This window comes from Danio rerio, chromosome 2 (genome assembly GCF_052040795.2).
Source record: "Danio rerio strain M-AB ecotype USA chromosome 2, GRCz13ab, whole genome shotgun sequence".
Lineage (NCBI taxonomy): Eukaryota > Metazoa > Chordata > Actinopteri > Cypriniformes > Danionidae > Danio > Danio rerio.
Window position 1 is genome coordinate 793,926 of NC_141022.1, and position 23,990 is coordinate 817,915.

A 23,990-nucleotide genomic window follows, 5' to 3' on the forward strand; every position below is an offset into this window, starting at 1 on the left:
TATATTTTCCTAAAAGTAAACGAAATGCACATTAAAGTGTGACTACTGAAATGTTGAAAATATCCTTTATTATTATTAATATTGTTATTATTATTATTGTTATTATTATTATTGTGTTGTTGTTATTGTTGTTATTATTATTATTTTACATAATTTAATAACTTACCTGAAGATAAAAAAATATGTATATTTTCCATGTCAGTTTTTTTATTTCATTTTTTTTAATTTTCCTTTCCTTTATTAATCAGGATTCACCACAGCAGAATGAACCACCAACTTATCCAGCATATGTTTTACGCAGCGGATGCCCTTCTAGCTGCAACCCAGCACTGGGAAACACCTATACACACACACACTCATACACTAGGGCCAGTTTAGTTGATCAATATGTCATCAAATCACTCTTCGTTTTAATGTGCCTGACCATAACCTCAGTTTACACTCGTTTACATTGATTTCTGAAAATCAAAATGGAGGATAAACATGATTGTTTCCCCTCAAATCAATTCTTAATTCATTCATTATCAAGTTTTAAAAAGGAATACACTGCTATTATACACTGATAACATTCAAGTCTGAATCAAACAGTTCATCATCTGTCTCAGCCCTCATCTGAACGCTTCATTCATCTTCACTTATATCCCAAGGGTTGTTCAATGGAGAGATATTTCAGCATTTTGACAACAGTATAGTGGTGTTTTCAGAAATAATGAGTCAAAACGAAGTGAGTTTTACCTTTAAACAAGCAAAATAATCTGACAATGGGGTGAGAGGAGTAATCTCATCTCGAAATCAAAAACTACATTATTTTTCCTTCCTCCATTATCAGATTATTTTGCTCGTTTTAATGGAAAAACTCACTTCATTTCTGAAAACAGCACTATATGTTCTTGATTTAAGAGTTTTAATATATCTGGATGAGAAACAGACACAGACTCAGAGTCAGAACAGCATTAGAGCAGTGCAGATTCTGACTGGGGGAAATATCTGAATATGCTGAACATGTATTTCGCAGGAGGGCTGCTCATTTAGTCTTCATCTGTTTGCATATTTCCTTTTATTGTGAAAGCAGTCTCATCATCTGAGCTGTGATGAATGACCTAAGAGAAGTCCTCCAGGAAGCGTGTGTGGAAGGTCTTCAGTCTCCGCAGAGCGGCCTCCATGGTGTCTGCTCGAGTTCCCACAAACAGCCTGTCAGACAACACAGATCAGCTGTATTCACGATATACCCGCCACTGAAAACAACATCCATCATTCACTCACACAACACTCTCCCAATGCCCAATTAAAGGACTGCTGCCTTTAAACACTTGAAGATGATCCAAACAGCTTTTCTAAACTGCTCTAAACCTAGATTTGGTGTTGTTCAAGTAGAATTACCACAACATTCCCATTTACTGGCATATTTACTAGAGTAAGGTTTAAATGTACACTAGCTGATGTCCTGCATGTGCTGTAGTGTTTAGTGGTGTAAATGCACGCAGACCTGATGTGGTAGGTGTCTTCTGCCTGTCCATATTCACAGCCGGGTCTCACATGCAGACCTTCTTCCTCCAGCAGACGCATACAGTACAGCATATCTGCCTTCATCTGCTGCTCCTGCAGAGGGAAGACGTGGAGAGAAGGTGTTACAGTCCCACATTTAAAACTAGACCAGAGGAGTTTATTAGCGCTTTATGAACCATTCTATGCTTGAATTACTCTGCTGTGGTGATTCTACAGTTGCTATGGTAACACAACAACTATAGTAACCGATCTGTTGTGGCGATTATACAGTTGCTATGGTAACAACAACTATAGTAATTGATCTGAAGGGTGATTCTACAGTTGCTATGGTAACACAATAAGTATAGTAACCGATCTGCTGTGGTGATTCTACAGTTGCTATGGTAACAACTACTATAGTAACTAATCTGCTGTGGTGATTCTACAGTTGCTATGGTAACACAACAACTATAGTAATTGATCTGTTGAGGTGATTCTACACTTGCTATGGTAACACAATAACTATAGTAACTAATCTGCTTTGGCGATTCTACAGTTGCTATGGTAACAACTATAGTAACTGATCTGCTGTTGTGATTCTACAGTTGCTATGGTAACACAATAACTATAGTAACTAATCTGCTTTGGCGATTCTACAGTTGCTATGGTAACACAACAACTATAGTAACTGATCTGTTGTGGTGATTCTACAGTTGCTATGGTAACATATAAACTATAAATAAATTGTTCATGTCAGTAAATACACTAACTATTACACCTTTATGTAAAGTGTGACCACATGTAGTGACCATTTCTGCGCACCCTAACAACCCAAACCCAAGGGAAAATATTGAAATCCAGTCATCACAGAGTCACAGATTGAGTGCATCTGAGATCACCTTTGCCCATTTTATTGCCTTTGGAGGGATCTGGAGACGCGGGTAGACAAAAAAGCCTGCCTTCAGCGGCTGACAGCGCACTCCCGGCAGCTCCCTGCACACCTCCTGGATCCGCCGCACGTTTCTGCACACAACATCTCTGATGGACTGAACCTCCTGGCAGAGAGCATGCAACATTTGGATGATGAACAGGAAGCAGAGGCAGATGATGCAGAACAAGCTTTCCTTACTGACAGCTTTTGTCCTGTTTCTAGTACAAATATATACAGACCATAATAATCAAGAAGCATTATATTGGGCAAATAAAAAACTGTGTGTTGTTTCAAGACAAGCACATCAAAATACAGAGAGTTTTTCCTTAAAACAAGCAAACGAATGTGCTCTTTTATTTTACATTTTTAAATTCGCCATTATAATCTGCAAATAATATTACTGAGAGTTGTTTTTTTTTTACCTGAAAGCAGGACTATTTTGCTGTTTTGCCCTATAATTGGTCTTTATTTTGCTGAAATTATCTGAAAACAAGATTTTTTTATATCATAAAACAAGGTTATTTTGCCTAAATTTAGCTTTTTTAGTGTGAAAATCATCTGAAAACAATATTATTTTGCTTTTTGTCTAAAAACAAGATTATTTAGCTCCTTTGCCTTTATTTAGCTTTTTATTTGGGCAATTTGTTTGGCTAAATTAATCTGAAAGCGATATTTTTCAGCATTTTATCTGAAATCAAGATTATTTTGCTATTAATTTGGCTTTTTATTTGCTCTTTACTTTCCGAAAATAATCTAAAAACAATATTATTTAGCATTTCATCTTTGCTTTGTAATCGCTATTTTTTTCTATAAAAAATTCTGAAAACAATGTAATTTGAAAGTTTTTATCTGAAAACAAGATTATTTAGCTCTGCAGATGCTCCTTATTTTAATAAAATAATCTTAAAACAATATAATTTTGTTTTATTTTGCTTTATTTGTTGCTTTTTACTTTCCGAAATTAATAATCTGAAAACAATATATTTTGCTTTTAATCTGAAAACAAGATTCTTTAGCTCTTTTGTTGCTCTTTATTTTGCTAAAACAATCTCAGAACAAAATTATTTAGCTTTGCATCTGAAAGCAAATTTTTTTGCCTTTATTTAGCTTTTTATTTTGCAAATAAGTTTGCTAAAATAATCTGAAAGCAATATGATTTAGCATTTTATCTAAAAACAAGATTATTTTGCTCTTTATTTTGTGAGAATAATGTAAAAGATTTTTTTGGCCTTTCATTTTGCTCATTATTTTGCTAAAATAGTCTAAAAACCTTATTATGTAGTTATTTTTTATCTGAAAACAAGTTTATTTTGAATTACAATTGCTCTTTATTTTGGAAAAAAAACCTGAAAACAATATTATTTTGCTTTTTATTTAAAAAAAGGTTATTTAACTCTTTAATTTTGCTTTTTTTATTTAGCATTTTTTTATTTGTAAGCAATAATATTTAGCTTTTTATCTAAAAACAAGATTATTTTGCTTTGTAATTGCTGTTTATTAAAGTAAATAATCTAAAACCAAGATTTTTTTCAAGCTTTGTATCTGAAACAAGGTTGTTTAGCCTATATTTAGCTTTTTATTTAGCGAAAATAATCTGAAAACAGTGTATTTATCTTTGTATCTGACAGCAAGATTATTTAGCTTTTTATTTAGTTTATTTTTGCTCTTAAATTTGCTAAAATAATCTGAAAACAATATTATTTATTATCTAAAAACAGCGACGTTTGAACGCTTTGTTTTGATCTGAAAACAAGAGTATTCTGCATTGTAATTGCTCCTTATTTTACTCCTTATTTTGATAAAATTATCTGAAAAGAAGATTATTTAGCTTTTCATTTACCTCTTTTGCTCATTATTTTCCTAAAATAATCTCACTTTTTATCTAAAAACAAGATTAATTACCTGAAGAGGATCTTCTATTCCTCCATTGGCAGCTTATTTTGCTTGTTTTAAGGAAAAACTATTTTCATTTTGACTCATTATTTCTGAAAACAAGACTAAATTCTTTACTTCTTGATTTAAAATATCTGGACAAAAAAAACAACACAAAAACTCTGCGTAAGAAAGGTCTGAGTGTGTGTCTCTGCTGGTTGATAAGCAGCATTTAACCTCGGTGAATGCAGGGAATGAAGGATCTCCGGGTTTGGGAGGATCTACCATGAGCTGGATTGCGATTTGTCCAGGAACCGGAGGGCAGGAGCGAGTGGAGAATAGAGTCCGAATATATCTCTGCACCGCCGGATCCACGTTCACCAGCTCCACATAACCTCCACGAAGACCACATCTGCGCACGAACAAGCAGACATTCAGTTTCACAGCGTAGACACAGAACACTAGCTCAGCCCAGCATTAGAGTCTGCTGCGCCTGAGAAAGTCAGATTCTGAATAATGAAGAGAAGGCGTGGCATATAATAGCTCCTCCCCTTTTTAACAAACAGCCAATCGCTTGTTGTTTTTCGCACAGCTCCACCAGTGAGAATGTTTGAGCTCAAGAACATCAAATGAGAGGAAGGGGCGGGGCATGTCGGACACTAGAGAGCATTTGATTGGTCAGAAGTGTTGATGAGAAACTAAAGTATGAGATGATGTGAGAAATGATGCATTTAGGCAGAAACTGCAAAGCTTAGATGCTTATATCAAGTTTATATCTTCTACATGTGAATTTTGGAGACACAAGATTACTGACTAACAAATCTAATGGACAGGGATGTAATCAGCTCACTCACTCTCCCATGAAGCCCTTGGACGCCGAGTGAAAGGAGGCCAGCTCTACAGTGCTGCTGATAGGAGACTCCATCTCTGATAACACCTTCTTATAGGAAACAAAGTCAGCCTCGTCTGCAAACACACAGTCCTGGTACACCTGAGGACAAACACAGAGTGCCGCTTCATCAATTATGTACAGCATTTATTATTCATACTTCAACATTTACTAATTATAAATGCATTATTGATGACACTAGTCAATAACCTGCCTGATGCTTTTAATGAACATGAAGACTTTGATGCACATTTCCCTTCGGGTAATTCTCATATAATAACATCTGGGTCACACTTTACAATAAGGTTTCATTAGATAGTGTTTTTACCAACACAAACTGATAATGAACAACACCTGTACAGCATTTATTACTTATACTTCAACATTTACTGATTAAAAATGCAGTATTGTTTACACCGGTTAACCTCACAAACTCTCTGTGACTTCAACTCTCGTCATCGACTTTGGCTTTAAGATTTAAAGGGCTAGCATTGCACCAGACCCCCTTAAGTGGTTTCATTTGAAAGTGTAGAAGTTATATGTTAAGGACATATGCATCACTTTGGTTTTTATTCTACTGTATAAAAGTTATTTACACTTAAACACACAGTATTTTGGATACCTGAGCTGGGTATTGAACATTGGTTCATTTTCATATGGTTCATATATGACACATGTACAAGTTATAGCTCAAATGAAAGCTCTTGCCGGTGCTCATACGGTTCTAGCGTTCTTTTTACTGAATTATATTCACATATCAAACAGTTGTTGAATGAATCTCGGTGTTTCCATGGTGCAGAAGTGAAAACAATACATTCATGATCAATAAGCAGCCCCAGATAGCACAGACAGCTCATCTCTCACCTTATGCTGTGCGCTTCAGGGCCATTCTCCTCTGTTTTTGAGCTGATGTGCATAAGTAATGCTTTTATATGTCTGATGTGGTCCAAACACAGTGAATTATGTTTGATCAAACAAAAGAATAGTGAAATATGAAAACAATGATCGCTCCTGTGGCTTGTACAGCACCTCTCATCAGCTGGAACTCAATAACTTTTGCATAGATTATGGTGAAGACATTTTTCTTTTCTCCTATGATTACAGACATGGGCAGGAGCCACCAACATTAATTACAGCACGCGAGACCACACACAACCTAAAAGGTGCACTTACAAATTTGAGTTTATATAAAAAAAAATACAAAAAGCGCCTCTTTTTTAGGTGTTTATCATAACACAGACAACATATACAGATATTTTAAACACTTTCAACAGTGTTTCATGAAAATTCAAAGGGTTTTCTTTAAAATGAGACCCCATTTTTGCATTTACACCTCTGCATGTGGATTTGGGAAGCTTTTAAATTTGGGAAGGCAAAATCCAGGCGGAAATCCCAAAATAGCAGCAAAGTTTAAGAGGTTAACATGAGCTAACAATGATCAACGGTATTTCCATTACATAACATTAGCAGAGATGAAAAAAATACCATATTAAAGGTATTGCTCATAGTTTGTTTAATGGATTAACTAACATTACCTAATGAAACTTTGGTGTAAATTATAACCAAAATCTGATACATGGAAAGATATGCAAATTACACATATACGACATACAAGTTCATATCTGCACTTCAAATACATGCGTTTCCTCTTCATCATGATGACAGCACATAATATTAGACTAGATATTCTTCAATAGACTAGCATTCAGCTTACAGTGACATGTTAAGGCTTCACTAGGGTAATTAGGGTAAAGTTAGGGTAATTAGGCAAGTCATTGTATAACAGTGGTTTGTTCTGGAGACAATCCAACACTAATATTGCTGAAGAGGCGAATAATATTGACCAAATAGGGTTTAAAACAGTTAAAAATTGCTTTTATTCTAGCCGAAAAAACACAGATAAGACTTTCTCCAGAAGATAAAACATTAAAGGAAACACAATTCTAAATAAACCGATATAACGATAAACGCTCACCTCATCCGCCAGTATAAAGAGCTTCTCTTCCGCAGCAAAGCGGATCACTTCTTCTATAGACGTCCTGCTCTGTACGTGACCTGATGATATAAACAGCACAGCAGCTTGACATTATGATGCGTTTCAGCGGTCATCTGACATCTAAATGCTCTGAAGTGTTTCATATTCGTGTGTTGTTTAACCCTTGTGTGGTCTTTTGTAAACTCTGTTCATCATTCAGGTCAAAAACAGACCCTCCTTCACTAAACCTTTAAAACAAAGCGGATCAAGGGAATGTCAATCCTCAAATCTACTGTGCTCATGTCCATCACGAACTCTCTGAATGTGCTGGTTTGGTCCTGATCACCAGCTAATATATATAATATGAAGAGGAGGTGTAAAAAGCAGTGCTTAAATATGAGTCAAATATCCCTAGTAAAACAACACTAGACTCACATACTGTTTTAAGCATCCTATAAAGTAGGAAAGTACAGTCAGGTCCAAAAATAATTGGACAACGACACAATTCTGACATTTTTGGCGCTGAACAGCCCCACAATGGATGTGAAATGAACTGAGGATGTGCTTACGGTCAGCTTTAATCTGCATCCACATCAGCAGAACGCTGGAGGAGTTACAGCAGGTGCAGATCTGCCTCTCACTTGTTAAGGGACCAAAAGTAATGGGACAGGATAATAATCATAACTTTCACTGTGTAATGCTCTGTTCAAGTCCTCTGCAGTGGGTTACAGGCTGAAGTGTGGAGCTCAGAGACATCAGCGGACGCTGGGTTCAGTCCTGCTGCTGCTCTGCCAGACCTCTGCTCTGTCTTCAGCTCCTGCTTGTTGGGGAATTTCCCCTTCAGTTTAGTCTTCATCAAGTGAAATGCATGCTCAGTCGGATTCAGGTCAGGTGATTGGCTTGGCCATTGCGTAACATTCCACTTCTTCTCCTTCAGAAACTCTTTGTTTGCTGTTGCTGTGTGCTTTGGCTCATTCTCCATCTGCACTATGAAGCGCCGTCCACTGAGTTCTGGAGTGTTTGTCTGAACATGAGTGGAGAATATTGCCTGAAGAAGTCATCCTGCTGCTGCTGTCAGCATCACATCATCAATAAACACAAGAGAAGCAGTTCACTGACAGCCACACATGCCCACGCCATCACACCACCACCACCTGCTGAGCAGCTTCTTTCCTTCTCCATACTCTTCCCATCACGCTGGTACACGTTGATCTTGATCTCCTCTGTCCAGAGGATGTTGTTCCAGCACTGTGAAGGCTTCTTCAGAACTCTAATCTGGCCTTCCTGTGTTTGAGGATCACCAATGGTTTACATTTTGTGGTGAACGCTCTGTGTTCTCTATGATGTAGTCTTCTCTGACACAAACACCCAGATTCCAAACAGTAATAGCACACTAAAAATAAACTCTGCAGCTTTTATCTGCTCATTGTGATCGGGATAATGAGGGAATAACACAGAGCTGGCCATGGAACAGCTTAGAAGCCAATCGTCCAATTACTTTTGGTCCCTTAACAAGTGAGAGGCACATCTCCAAACTGTTGTAACTCCAACACCGTTCACCTGATTTGGCTGTGAATCCCCTCAAATTAAAGCTGACAGTCTGCATTTCAAATCCAGCGTGTTGCTGTCAAAATATTTACGCACCTAACTGTGTGTGATTTTGGGCCTAAGCCATGGCGATGCTCTCTGTGACTGCAGTGGGAAAATGATTCAATGGATTTACCACATTTTTTTAAGGTAAGCCATCGCAAACAATGTAGACTGAAATTAAACAAACAAAATGAATGTTGAACGTTACTAATGTCATTTGTTTACATTCAGCCCATATTAATAGTTTGCAAGTGTAACCCTGCCGGTCCTACTCCACCAAACCCGCACCGAGCAGGTATCGAACTGGCGACCTTCCGCATGGGAGTCGGTTGCTTTAACAAGGAGGCTAACAACCATGGTGTCTAGCGACTGTCGCTAGAGCACCTTTAGAGGTTTACCTGCACAGCACTTACTAGCTGGCCTCCGTTACACTAGCACTAACCTGAAAAACATTTAGTAAATCCAATGGAGTTTCCGCATGTACCTGTGGGGTTTCCGGGGTTGCAGATGTAGATGGCAGCAGGTGTGCAGGTGTGTGTGGCGCTCTGCAGGGCTCTGCGCAGCTCCTGGATCTGCAGTGTCCAGCCCTGATCTTCACACAGCTGGTACGGGATGACGGCGGCCTGCTGCGCCTGCAGGGCCAGTCTGAAGGTGGCATAACCGGGCTCCGGCACCAGAACACCAGTCCGACATGAGTGCTCTGGGCGGATCAGCACGGTCAGCAGCTTCTGCACACACAAAATTCACTAATACATGATCAAAACATTCACTAATACATGCTATAAAGAAATGCTATAATGCTTTTCTTACTGAGAGTTTGTGTCTCGTTTCTATTCCAAATATCTACAAACTCTTAAATCAGTCAGCATTTTCTAGACAAGCACAAAATATAGTCTTGTTTTCAGAAATAATGAGTCAAAATAAAGTCAGTTTCCCCTTAAAACAAGCAAAATAATCTGACAATGGGGTAATGTAAGTGGAATAATCTTATATCCAAAGGAAAACCTTTATATATTTACACCATTGTCAGATTATTCTGCATGTTTTAATAAACTCTCTTCATTTTGACTCATTGTTTGACTCAAACAACACTATATGTTGTGCTTGTCCAGAACATGCTGACTGATTAAAGGATGTTTAGATATCGGGACTAGAAACAAGACACAAACTAAGATCATTTTTGCGGTGTATTGAGTGAGCTGAGAACCATGAGCGCCGTCTGAGAGCCAGTTGAGATGAAGATGTTGTCCGGTGAGGAAGAAACTCCTCCGTCTCTCCTGCTGATGAACTCGCTCACACACTCTCTGACTTTGGCCATTCCAGAGGACTCTGAATACGAGCCTGTAGAGATGATCACATAACACACACATAACACACATAACACACATAACACACACACAAACACACACACACACAAAAACACACACACACACACACACACACACACACACACACACACACACACACACACACACACACACATTTAATATTTATTAAAATGTGCATTCTCTGTGAGATACAGTTGTAGTCAGAATTATTAACCCTCCTGTTCAATTTTAATTTAAATATTTCAGTTTGTTTTTACATATTTAAACATACTAGTTTTAACTAGGTTAATTGGGCAAGTTAGGGTTACCATAGCAACTGTAGAATCACCACAACAAATCAATTACTATAGTTGTTGTGTTACCATAGCAACTGTAGAATCAACACAACAGATCGATTACTATAGTTGTTGTGTTACCATAGCAACTGTAGAATCAACACAACAGATCAGTTACTATAGTTGTTGTGTTACCATAGCAACTGTAGAATCACCACAACAAATCATATACTATAGTTGTTGTGTTACCATAGCAACTGTAGAATCACCACAACAAATCAATTACTATAGTTGTTGTGTTACCATAGCAACTGTAGAATCAACACAACAGATCGATTACTATAGTTGTTGTGTTACCATAGCAACTGTAGAATCACCACAGCAGATCAATTACTATAGTTCTTGTGTTACCATAGCAACTAGGATTCACTTTTCTATAGTATTCTTTAAAAACACAATATTCTTTAGTAGTTGTTGTGTTTTATCTATAAAATTAGTTATTGTGTATGAAACATCCTACATAAGTAAACATGCCTGGTCTTGAGTTTCATGCATTTTAAACAGCACATGAAGAGCAGCTCACCCACACTTCCACCTGCACACTCTCTGAGCAGGTCTTCAGCCCTCTGCCGGACATCTGAAGGCAGACTCTGGTCCTCCAGAAGAGCTGGATATGAGCAAGCAGCCAGAACCTAGGAGAGAAACACGGAGCGTTACAGACCACGCTTTCCTGGAGGATTCCTTCAAAGACATCTTTAAGGAAATCATTTACCTGCCGAACAAAGGTGATGGGCTTTATTCCACCGCCGTGGAGATCTCCTGAAGACAGATCCAGCACCTCACTGAAGATCTTTCTCTCACCCTGAAAACAACATGACACCTGTTCTTCAGTCACACACACTCCTGAGAGGAAAGTGTGTGTGCTGGCTTTACTGGTGCATGAAGAAACTTTACATTGTGCTAAAGTACAGACAGACAGACAGACAGACAGACAGACAGACAGACAGACAGACAGACAGACAGACAGACAGACAGACAGACAGACAGACAGACAGACAGACAGACAGACAGACAGACAGACAGACAGATAGATAGATAGATAGATAGATAGATAGATAGATAGATAAATAGATAGATAGATAGATAGATAGACACAGACAAACATATGCTAACACACACACACACACACACACACACACACACACACACACACACACACACACACACACACACACACACACACACACACACACACACACACACACACACCTGCTGGATCTCCCTCTGTATCTCCGCTGCTCTGCTCTGCAAGATGTCCTTCTCGGAGCGGTGGATCTGCAGGACAGACATCATTGTTCCTCTGGAGACTCGAACACCCATAATCAGCTCAGCGAGGCTGTAATTCTGTTTATATACATGAGCAAAGGTCTGAGCAGCGGCGGAGACATTAACGCAGACATTTCAGATAAACTGAAGACGTTTACCAGACAGAGGAAAATCATCTACAGACTGACCTGCCATAGCCCCGCCACAGACCTGAGGTTACTGCTGAACACAGGAAATACACCACAGAACTTTAGTCTACTGTAGAGGACATTTGATCTGTACAGGATTAACGCTTGATTAATGTTTCGCTTATGATGCTGGAAACGATGAAAATACACTAATATATTGATTTAGTTTTTACTGCAGTAAACTGTGGTGTGCTGTAGTACAATAGACCATACAGTAGTAGAAAACTACACATTGGGTCATTTATGTTACTATCGTTGTGTTACCATAGCAACTGTAGAAATCACCACAACAGATCAGTTACTACAGTTGTTACCAAGGCAACCGTAGAATCACCACATGAGATCAGTTACTACAGTTGTGTTACCATAGCAACTGTAGAACCACCAAAACAGATTAGTTAATATAGTTGTTACCATAGCTACAGTAGAATCACCACAACAGATCAATAACTATAGTTGTTGTTACCATAGAAACTGCAAAATCACCACAACAGATTAATTACTATAGTAGTTGTGTTACCATAGCAACTGTCGAATCACCACAACAGATTAATTACTATAGTAGTTGTGTTACCATAGCAACTGTAGAATCACCACAACAGATTAATTACTATAGTAGTTGTGTTACCATAGCAACTGTCGAATCACCACAACAGATTAATTACTATAGTAGTTGTGTTACCATAGCAACTGTAGAATCACCACAACAGATTAATTACTATAGTAGTTGTGTTACCATAGCAACTGTAGAATCACCACAACAGATTAATTACTATAGTAGTTGTGTTACCATAGCAACTGTAGAATCACCACAACAGATTAATTACTATAGTAGTTGTGTTACCATAGCAACTGTCGAATCACCACAACAGATTAATTACTATAGTAGTTGTGTTACCATAGCAACTGTCGAATCACCACAACAGATTAATTACTATAGTAGTTGAGTGACCATAGCAACTGTCGAATCACCACAACAGATTGATTACTATAGTAGTTGTGTTACCATAGCAACTGTAGAATCACCACAACAGATTAATTACTATAGTAGTTGTGTTACCATAGCAACTGTCGAATCACCACAACAGATTAATTACTATAGTAGTTGTGTTACCATAGCAACTGTCGAATCACCACAACAGATTAACTACTATAGTAGTTGTGTTACCACTGTATCTTCAATATAATAATAAAGAAGCTTAGTCTAGATGTGGTTTCTCTGTTCGTTGTTTATTCACAGCCAAGCAATGGTGAAATACAGGCAGGTTTTCAACAGGAACACAATCATTTACAACACACACACACACACACGCACGCACACATACTCAGTGCAATCACAATAGATTATTCATTAAATATTATGCTATATTAAAAAAATACAATAACAGCACTTAATAACCGTGTCTGCATGTAGTTTGTTTTGTTAAGGAGAATTCTCGGTCCATTAATTAAGCAATAAAAGGCTTGTGTTTTCCTCAATGCACATAATTACACACAGTCACATTTAAAACATAAGCCCCTAAATCAGAGCTCGCTGAACATTAACTCATGTCTGTCTGTTGCAGGAGACACGAGGAACAGACGTCGACAGCGACTCGCACACTGTGTAGTGAATGAAGAAGATTGAAGACGTTTGCAGGAGCAGAAATGAACAACAGGCAGAAATGAATCATCTCTTCAGAATAATATCGAATATCTACAAGCACAGCGGTCACTTCTGTTTCAGTCCAGAACTAGCGTGTGACAAGTCTCACGCCCTCAATAGACAACAGTTTCTGGAGCCTGTCCACTACTGTTCAACAGTTACATTCTTCCATTAAAGTGCCCATAATATGCCATTTTAAATATTCTTGTTTTAGTTTACATGTACATCCATACAAAGTCAAATAAGACTTTTATTTTGTCATAATATCCAGCACAGCATCAGCTCTACTTTCACAGCCTCTGAAACTGCAGCTTTAATGATCCAGTCTCTTGGAACCCCGCCTCCCCACAGCTGCCCCTGATCTGATTGGTCAGATGATGGCCGTACTATGTTACTATTGGTCAAATTACCCCAGTCTGCTCTGACAGGACAAATGATTGCTCTACTCTGTTCTGATTGGTCAGAAGATGGCCCTGCTGTGTTATGATTGGTCAAATGACCCTATTTTGCTCTGATTGGTCAGATGATGTCTCTGCTCTGACTGTTATGATGCTACTATGTTCTGATTGGTCATATGATCTTATTCTGCTCTGATTGGTCTGATTATGACTCTACTTGGTTCTGATTGGTCAAAAGATGAATAATGAGTTATGATTGTTCAAATTAGCCTTCTTTACACTGATTAGTCAGATGTTGGCTCTACTCCATTCTGATTGGCCAGATGGCCCTATTATTTTATAATTAGCAAGATTATGATTTTGCTCTGATTGGTCAGATGATGGCCCTACTATGTTATGATTGGTCAAATTACCCCAGTCTGCTCTGACTGCTCTACTTTTTTATGGTTGGTCAGATGACCTTATTATGCTTATTATGGTCAGACGATGGCCCTACCACATTATGATCGGTCAAAATTCACTGCTTTGCTCTGATTGGTCAGCTATACTTGGTCAGGTGATGGCTCTACTATGTTATGATTGGTCAATTTACCCAAATTTACTCTGATTGTTCAGATGATAGTTCTACTCTGCTCTGATTGGTAAGACAATGGCCCTACTGTGTTATAATTAGTCAAGATACCCTACTTTGCTCTGATTGGTCAGGTGATGGCTCTACTCTGCTCTGATTGGTCAGAAGATGGCCCTACTGTGTTATGATTAGTCAAAATACCCTACTTTGCTCTGATTGGTCAAATTATAGCTCTACTAGGTTATGATTGGTCAAATTGCCCTACTTTGATTGTTCAGATGATGGCTTTACTCTGTTCTGATTGGCCAGATGACCTTATTAAGCTCTGATTAGTCAGATTATTGCTTTACTTGGTTCTAATTGGTCAGATGGCCCTACTCTGCTCTGATTGTTCAGACAATGGTACTACTGTGTTATGATTTGTCCAAATATCCCACTTTGCTCTGATTGGCCAGACGATGGTTCTACTCGGTTATGACTCTACTATGTTTTGATTGGTCAGATGACCTGATGGTGCTCTGATTGATCAGATTATATCTTTACTTGGTTCTGATTGGTCAGATGATGGCTCTACTATGTTATGATCGGTCAAATTACCCAACTTTACTGAAATTGATCAGATGATAGCTTTACTTTGTTCTGATTGGACAGATGGCTTCATTATCTTCTAATTAGTCAAATTATAACTCTGTTATGATTGGTCAAATCGCCCAACTGTTTTCTGATTAGTCACATGACCATACTCTGCTCTGACTGGTCATACAATGAACCTCCTCTGCTCTGATTGGCCAGATTACCTTATTACGCTCTGCTTAGATTATGACTCTGCTCTGATTGGTCAAACAATGGCTCTACTCTGCTCTCATTGGTTAGATGATGACTCTACCCTGATTGGTCGACAGCTTACATCACGTGTAATGCTTATGTCCATTGTTTTATGTTTTACTGTCCACTTGAGCTGAATTTTACATGCACTGACCACATTTCATGCTACATCACAGGCAAACATCCAAAAAAAGAAGCGTAATGGGCAGAGCCGTGGCAGTAAATCGACAAACTGCGATTCGTTGATCATATTCGCCAGAGGAATATCCGTCTATTCTGATATTTTTGGTTGGGTATAAAACAACAGCTTTACCAATGATTATTTTGGGTCGGAGTGGAGCGTGTAAGCACTGTATGCAGTAGAGTATGGCTGTTTGTAAGTCAAACAGCGCCATCTGCTGGTAAACACCAACCTCAGCATCACAATACACTGAAAATCAGAGTCGATGCAGATGTTTACATTTAGCCAGAGCGTTAATAACGGGGCACTTTAAGGGAAACCAATCAATCTGAGAACTTCCCACTTTCAAGTCAACTCCTATTAAAACTACGAGCACCAGCGTTTTAAACAGGGGTGTCTCCCACAGCTCCACACAGTTTAGTTCCAGCCCTGCTTCAACACACTCACCTGGAGGTTTCAATCAAGCCTGAAGCACTGAGTAGGATCAGGTGTGTTTCATTAGGGTTAAAGCTGAACTGTGCAGAGCTGCGGCCCTCCAGGAACTGAGTTTAACACATGTGGATTAAAAGAAGAGTCTGCTTCTTCATCTCCACACCAGCGGACCAACATCAGATTATTTCTCTGTGTGTTTACGCCGCACTTTCACTGGTTGGATCTTCTTGACTTCTCCTGAAACAGAAATCATGTGTGTGTGTTAGTGATGATGAGTGAGACCAATTATTTTCTTTCTGATCTGATACTAAGCACCACATGTGCACATACTGTATATGCAGAAAGTGGCCTTCAATATCTGTGTGATAGTTGAAAGTGTTATATTTTGAGGATTATATGTTCTTCACCTGTTGAAGATGAGTGTGATGTGGAGGATTGGGCCGGTCAGTGCTGCAGATTTCACAGCCGGGTCTCGTAGATTTATTTATGAACGTACAGGACGGGCAGGGCCAGCCTGACTACACACACACACACACACACACACACACACACACGCACACACACGCACACACACAAAGGAAAATACATAGATTCACAACATTACTCTAGTGTTGGTGTTTAAGTTAACAATAATATGTGTGCATCAAATTGTGTGCAACAAGTGTTACTGAGGGTTATACAAGGATTTTTAAACTTTTATGACTTAAAAGAAAAAGAAAATTACATTTTAATCTGTGTAAATGAGGTTACTATAAAAAGTGTTTCGCCCAATTTTCTCCAGCGTTTCTCCAATCTTCTATTGTCCAGTTTTGGTGAGTCTGTGTGAATTGTAGCCTCAGTTTCCTGTTCTTAGCTGACAGGAGCGGCACCCGGTGTGCTCTTCTGCTGCTGTAGCCCATCCGCCTCAAGGTTGGACGTGTTGTGTGTTCAGAGATGCTCTTCTGCAGAGCTCGGTTGTAGCGAGTGCTTATTTGAGTTACTGTTGCTGGAACCAGTCTGGCCATTCTCCTCTGACCTCTGGCCTCATCAACAAGGCATTTGCGCACACAGAACTGCCGCTCACTGGAGATTTCCTCTGTGTCGGAGCATTCTCTGTTAACCCTAGAGATGGTTGTGCGTGAAAATCCCAGTAGATCAGCAGTTTCTGAAATACTCAGAGCAGCCCGTCTGGCAGCAACAACCATGCCACGTTCAAAGTCTCTTAAATCCCCTTTCTTCCCCATTCTGATGCTCACTTTGACCTGCAGCAGATCCTCTTGACCATGTCTACATGCCTAAATGCAGTGAGCTGCTGCCATGTGATTGGTTAGAAATTTATGTTAACGAGCAGTTGGACAGGTGTACCTAATAAAGTGGCCAGTGAGTGTGTGTTTGTGTATGTATATAGATGTCACACACATATGATAATATACACACATTATTCACAGCTGCACAAGTGCACCGTGTGTGTGTGTGTTTCTGCACTAATGGTTCATGATTATGTGGATACAGGACACTTATTTACAGTCCCTCTGCATCTGCATGTGTTGTGCAATGGAGAAAGGGGATGTAATTATTACCTGTGTGTTACTGGACTTGAGTTTGGAGCCTCCGAGTTGCAGCATCTCCAGGTTAATGATGTCAGTGACGCTGGGCTTTTCTGAGCTGCCGCTGCCTGAAAAACAACACGATCTTTGATAAATAACTGGCGGTGGTCTGTATCATAGATGTCTTTCCATGTAAACAGTCTGCAAAGTTGTTCATCAAACAAGTGCATGATTAATAAAGATGCTGTCGCTCAAAAGAAAATGCTGAAATATTTTGTATTTTATTATTATTTTTACAACACAAATAAAGATATTTTGAAGAAAGCTGAAAACCGGTAACCACTGATATTCACAGTAAAAAAAAAAACTAATACTATGGAAGTCAATGGTTACAGGTTTCTGACATTTTTCATAATATCTTCTTTTGTGTTTGATAGAAGGTTTGAAACAAGTAACGGGTACTTAAATTATGACAATTTTCATTTTTGGGTGAATTGTCCCTTTAAGGAGTTGTTTTACTTTCAAATCTTCCAACAACAACAACAACACAAAGTAACTCATTTGCATAATCCCGCCTCCCACCACATATCAAAATTCAGACATGGGCGTTTGATTTCACAAACAGACTTTCTGACCAATCACAGGACAGTAGGCTTATGTAAGGGGGAGGGGCTTACAGACCTTGAACTGAGCTGATTCAAATTAATCGAATCAAAATAACAGCAAATTAATATTTTTTGGGTGAACTGTACCTTTGTTTTCTTTCAAATCTTTCAACATCAACACAAACAAAGTAACTCATTTGCATAATCCCGCCTCCTTCGACAAAAAAAAAAAATCTGAAATGGGTGTTGGGTTTCACACATAGCAAGACCAATGAAAACAGACTTTCTGACCAATCACAGGACAGTGGCTTATGTAAGGGGGAGGGGGTTACAGACCTGAAGTTCTGAATTGATTCAAACGAACTGAATCAAAATAACAGCAAATTGATTCATTTTTTGGGTGAACTGGCCCTTTAAGGAGTTATTATACATTCAAATGTTTCAACAACATCAATACAATTAAAGTAGCTCATTTGCATAATCCCGCCTCCCACCACATATAATAATTCAGAAATGGGTGTTCACACACAGAAAGACCAATTTAAGCAGACTTTCTGACCAATCAGAGCAGAGTTGGCTTATGGAAGGGGGAGGGGCTTACAGGCCTAAAGTTTAGTATGGATTCAAACGAACTGAATCAAAATAATAACAAATTGATTCATGTTGGTGTAAACTGGCCCTTTGTTTTACTTTCAAATCTTTCAACATCAACACAAAGTAACTCATTTGCATAATCCCGCCTCCGACATAAAACTTCTGGTAAAAGGGTTGCTGGATTTCACACACAGAAAGACAAATCAAAACAGACTTTCCGACCAATTAGAGGAGAGTTGGCTAATGGAAGGGGGAGGGGCTTACAGACCTTGAACTGAGCTGAATTAAATCGAATCAATATAAAAGGAAATTGATTCATTTTTTGGATGAACTGACCCTTTAAGGAGTTTTACTATCAAATCTTTCAACATCAACACAATCAAATTAACCCATTTGCATAATCCCGCCTCCTATCACTTAGAAAATCTGAAATGGGTGTTGGGTTTCACACACAGAAACACCATCAAAACAGACTTTCTGACCAATCAGAAAAGAGTTGGCTTATGGAAGGGGGAGGGGCTTACATGCCTGAAGTTCTGAATTGATTTAAACAAATCTAATCTAATTAAAAGCAAATTGATTTGTTTTTGGGTGAACTGGCCCTTTAAAGAATTGTTATACTATCAAATCTTTCAACATCAACACAAAGTAACTCATCTGCATAATCCCGCCTCCTACGAAATAAAAATTCTGAAATGGTTGTTGGGTTTCCCACACAGAAAGACCAATCAGATGAGAGTTGGCTTAGGGAAGGGGGAGGGGCTTACAGACCTTGAACTCTGAGTTGATTCAAATGAATCGAATCAAAATAACAGCAAATTGATTCAATTATTAAACGCACATGATGATAAAATGATGCTGTTTTCTGATCATAGAGGCATTTAAACCTGTTTTAGGAGACTCTAAAGCTGCGGTCACATTATCGTACGCTGTTCTGGACAGGGCCAGGGTTAAACAAGAGCTTCTATTAGTCTCACACAATTGCATGATGTTATTTCATAGGTCAGAGTTCACCAAGCTTGAACTTTGCAAACAGTAACATGTGAAACTTGTCGCACGAGCTTGCGTATGGGTATGAATGGAAGTCTTTGGGGTGAGAAGTGAAGCGTGACCGCAGCTTTACGTGTTTTAGAATAGCACACAAATTGAGCCAAAAAGATCCCAATAGCCAAGGTAAATACTGCAGAAAAATCAAATATTAATGTCAGATTTGTGTGGCGTCTGACCTGTGCTGGCGTGGCTGAAGCGTGGTGGTAGAGTGCTGTACGCCCTCCAGTCGTGCCCGCTGCTGCCGCCGCCCGCCGGGGCTGAAAGTGAAGCGTTTGCTGGAGCCGCTGTGGGCACGGAGAGCCCGTTCTCCTGCTGCTGGCTGAGGCTGGCGTGACCTGCGGATAACAGGTAGAGGAAGGCAGTGTCTCCATCCCTGCAGACGCCATACGACGACACCGAGCGACTGTCAGAGCACAAACACTGAGAGATGATCCAGCGCTGCACCCGCGGGTGAAAACCGTACTCCACAAACATCTGAGGACAACAAAACAAGACTGTAAATCTCCCACTGTTCACAGAGCAGATTTCTTAGTATTATAGTTTTGTTTTCTGAAATAATGAGATTAATTAAGTGAGTTATAATAATCTGCCAATGGCGGAAGCCAAATAAACCTGTTTTTGGTTTGGAAGCAGATTATTTCGCTTCCCACATTGTCAGATTATTTCGCTTGTTTTAAGGAAAAACTTGCTTCATTTTGACTCATTATTTCTGGAATCAAGACAATATTTTGTACTAGTCTGGAAAATGCTTCTTGATTTAGGAATTTATAGATATTTGGTTTAAAAACAAGACAAAAACTCATGTTATTGCATCAAATAAAAGTGCTTAGAGAGAAACGAATTGTGTGCGAAACAGCATTAAAGAGTCCAGGCATTGACAGAATAATAATCTGTGTGTTAAACAAGTGTGTGTATGTCAGCTAAAAAACCTGAAACATGAACGAATCACAGAGACTTGATTCTGTCGAGGTTTTATTCTGATCCTCCTACCTGCTGCTTTAGCGAGGCGACGGTCACGTGCGGGTGGATTTTCACCGTCACACAGCAGGAAGACGACGCATCTTCCACTATCACAGCCAAGCTGGAAATAAAACCAACATCCAGGATTAAAACTCATGCCAAAATGACTTTTATAAGGCGTTTAAACACAGTTGTGTGAACATAGACAGCCTTTAATGGTAAAAATGAGTTTATTTATATTTTTCACTGCTGGGCAAAGATTAATCACATATAAAATAAAAGTTTGGTTTGACAAAATATGGGTTGTGGTGATTCGACAGTTGCTATGGTAACACAACAACTATAGTAATTGATCTGTTGTGGTGATTCTGTAGTTGCTATGGTAACAACAACTATAATAGTTAATCTTTTGTGGTGATTCTACTGTTACTATGGTAACAACGACTATAGTAATTAAACTGTTGTGGTGATTCTGTAGTTGCTATGGTAACAACAACTATAATAGTTAATCTTTTGTGGTGATTCTACTGTTACTATGGTAACAACGACTATAGTAATTAAACTGTTGTGGTGATTTTCTAGTTGCTATGGTAACACAACAACTATAGTAACTGATCTGTTGTGGTAATCCTCTAGTTGCTATGGTAACAACAACTACAGTAATTCATATATTGTGATTGTATAGTTGCTATATCAACAACTAGTAATTGATCTGTTGTAGAGATTCTACAGTTGCTATGGTAACAACAACTATAGTAATCGATCTGTTGTGATTCTATAGTTGCTATAGCAACAACAACTATGGTAATCAATCTGTTGTGGTGATTCTACAGTTGCTATGGTAACACAACAACTATAGTGATCGATCTGTTGTGGTGATTCTACAGTTGCTATGGTAACACAACACCTATAGTGATCAATCTGTTGTGGTGATTCTACAGTTGCTATGGTAACAACTATAGTGATTAATCTGTTGTGGTGTTTCATCAGTTGCTATAGTAACACGGCAACTACAGCAACGCATGCAGTGGCCAGGCCCTATGATATACCTGATGTCTTTGTCGTCGGTGTCGCGCGGCGCTGGTTGAATGCTGAGCGTCATCTGCTGCTGGGCCAGATCTGTGGCGTAACGCGCAGCGGCCTGAGCATCTCCAGCCTCTATCGCTCTGGAAAGCTCCACACACAGCTCCTCTACACACACACGACAAGATCCCTGCTTAACATCTCAACATTCGTCAATGTGAAAGTAACAGCAGCACAAATGTTTGCATTTAAATATGTAAAGTTAATGACTACAAAACAGTGGGAGTAAATTAATCGTGCAGAAGAATCAGGCTTTAAATAACAATACACTCAAGTCTTCAGCGCCGACAGAAACAAACCTTTCATTGACAGAGACAGGACTGCGCTTTTCTCTCCACTCTTCACATACTGCAGGCCTTCCTGACAAATACTGGCAACTGAAATGGAAAACTAAAGTTCAATTCAGCGTGAATCTTTAATTACTGACTCACTTTACTATGGTTTATTTGGAAACAAGACAGTGAGAGCAGCATTATATGCAGTGTGTGTGTGTGTGTGTGTGTGTTGCACCTCTGTGTGACTCCCGCAGTGAGGACATGACGACGGTCGCCCACTCCTGCGCCTCCTGCTCGCTGCGGAAGCTGAAGCTCAGACAGTCGTGCGGCGGCTTGAGGAGACGCAGCTCATGACAGCGCGGAGACTTCAGCTCATACTGCACCGAGCGCAGGTCGAACTCTGCCAGAGACTGCCACAAACACAGATCATCAGCATGTGTGCGTGTGTGTGTGTATCTCCAGCAGCCTCTATTGGGCAACAGTAGTGAATTGTGTTTGTTCTAATCAGACTTGATGAAAACAGTCTGCAGGATCTCTGTGATTGACATTCTCCTTTTGTGTATGATGTCATTAGAGGGGGAAAGCCCCGCCCACTAGTGACCCTCATTAGCATAACCAGCCCTGAGTGTGTGAGTGAGAGTGTGAGAGAGAGTATTGTGTGTGTGTGTGACTGTGTTTGCATGAGTGAGTGACTGTGTAATGTATGGTGTGTGTGCGCGCGTGTGTGTGACAGTGTGTATGAGGTTGTGTTTGTAAGTGAGTGTTCTGAGTGACATTGTGTATGATGTGTGTGTGTGAGTGACAATGTGTAATGTACGATGCGTGTGGGAGAATGTATGTGTGTGTGTATGAGGTATTTGTGAGTGACAGTGTGTAATGTATGATTTGTGTGTGTGTGTGTGTGTGTGTGTGTGTGTGTGTGTATGGTGTGTGTGCAAGGTATGTGTGTGTGAGTGAAAATGTGTAATGTATGATGTGTGCACGAGTATGTATGTGTGTGTGTGTGTGTGTGTGTGTGTGTGTGTGTGTTTGTGTGTGTATCAGGTATTTATGAGTGACAATGTGTATGAGGTGTGTTTGTAAGTGAGTGTTCTGAGAGACAATGTGTATGGTGTGTGAGTGAGTGACAATGTGTAATGTACGATGTGTGTGTATGTGAGGTGTGTGTATGTGAGTGACAGCGTGTGAATGTGTGTGTGTGTGTGTGTGTGAGGTATTTTTGAGGGTGACAGTGTGTAATGTATAATGTGTGTGTGTGTGTGTGTGTGTGTGTGTTTACCACGCTGCGTCCCCCGCGGTCGGTGTGTCTCAGTGTGAGGGTGAAGAGCCCCGCGCGGTTCGGGTTCATGCTGAGCTGCAGCCGCAGAGAGTCGGAGCCCACCGGCAGCGGCCGCACGGAGACCCGCACCGACATCAGCACCGTACTGCAGCCCGTGCTCGCCGACATCACGACAGATGCAGGATCCCCGTTATTACCGGACACTTACATCACAACACAACACAGCTACTTCATCGAGCGACTGAGTCAAAACAGGAAGCGGTCCGTCTGATATTATTTACCGCCACTTTCTCCTGACACAAACGTGTGGTTCCGACAGTGGGTGCTGGAAAGGATACAGCGGACAGAATTTGTAATATTATTTATTAAATTACCCATTAATTGTATTATATTACGGCAAAACGGTGGCCCTGTCACCTCACGGCAAGAAGAGCACTGGTTCGAGTCCCAGCTGGGTCAGTTGGTGTTTCTGTGTGGAGTTTGCATGTTCTCCCCGTGTTGGCGTGGGTTTCCTCCGGGTGCTCCGGTTTCCCCCACAGTCCAAACACATGCACTATAGGGGAACTGATCAACTACACTGGCCATAGTGTATGAGTGTGTGTGTGAATGATGTATGTGTAAAACATGTATAGGTGTTTCCCAGTACTGGGTTGCAGCTGGAAGGGCATCCGCTGCATAAAACTTATTAGTCGATCCTTAAGGCAGGT

General features: G+C 39.7%; 2 protein-coding genes across 7 annotated transcripts; both read right to left on the reverse strand.

Moving 5' to 3' along the window:
• Positions 1-388: 388 nt before the first annotated feature.
• Positions 389-13,044, reverse strand: LOC101886255 (alanine aminotransferase 2). 5 transcript variants are annotated; one of them, XM_087240278.1, is made up of 13 exons: positions 12,974-13,044; positions 11,860-11,947; positions 11,615-11,749; positions 11,118-11,207; positions 10,929-11,037; positions 9,950-10,083; positions 9,227-9,470; positions 7,153-7,232; positions 5,143-5,279; positions 4,526-4,700; positions 2,385-2,540; positions 1,487-1,599; positions 389-1,191 (listed from the first exon to the last, which is right to left on the reverse strand). In XM_087240278.1, exons 3-13 carry the CDS (start codon positions 11,723-11,725, stop codon positions 1,101-1,103), a joined length of 1,440 nt encoding a protein of 479 aa, XP_087096404.1. In that variant the 5' UTR covers positions 11,726-11,749; positions 11,860-11,947; positions 12,974-13,044; the 3' UTR covers positions 389-1,100. The 5 variants fall into 5 exon arrangements, with proteins under 5 accessions (XP_087096404.1, XP_087096403.1, XP_087096405.1 ...); XM_087240277.1 differs by lacking the exon at positions 12,974-13,044 and having other exon boundaries at positions 11,860-12,171; XM_087240279.1 differs by lacking the exon at positions 12,974-13,044 and having other exon boundaries at positions 4,574-4,700; positions 11,860-12,160.
• Positions 13,045-13,070: 26 nt separating this feature from the next.
• Positions 13,071-23,552, reverse strand: sharpin (SHANK-associated RH domain interacting protein). 2 transcript variants are annotated; one of them, XR_015478060.1, is made up of 11 exons: positions 23,284-23,552; positions 22,240-22,414; positions 22,029-22,106; positions 21,696-21,837; positions 20,677-20,767; positions 19,863-20,160; positions 17,471-17,565; positions 16,319-16,429; positions 14,739-16,148; positions 13,951-14,595; positions 13,071-13,791 (listed from the first exon to the last, which is right to left on the reverse strand). XR_015478060.1 is itself a non-coding variant. In XM_087240292.1 (9 exons), the coding sequence occupies exons 1-9, from the start codon at positions 23,449-23,451 to the stop codon at positions 16,122-16,124; spliced, it is 1,185 nt and encodes a 394-aa protein (XP_087096418.1). In that variant the 5' UTR covers positions 23,452-23,552; the 3' UTR covers positions 13,071-16,121. The 2 variants fall into 2 exon arrangements, 1 of the variants encoding a protein (XP_087096418.1); XM_087240292.1 differs by having other exon boundaries at positions 13,071-16,148.
• Between the last annotated feature and the right edge of the window lie 438 nt (positions 23,553-23,990).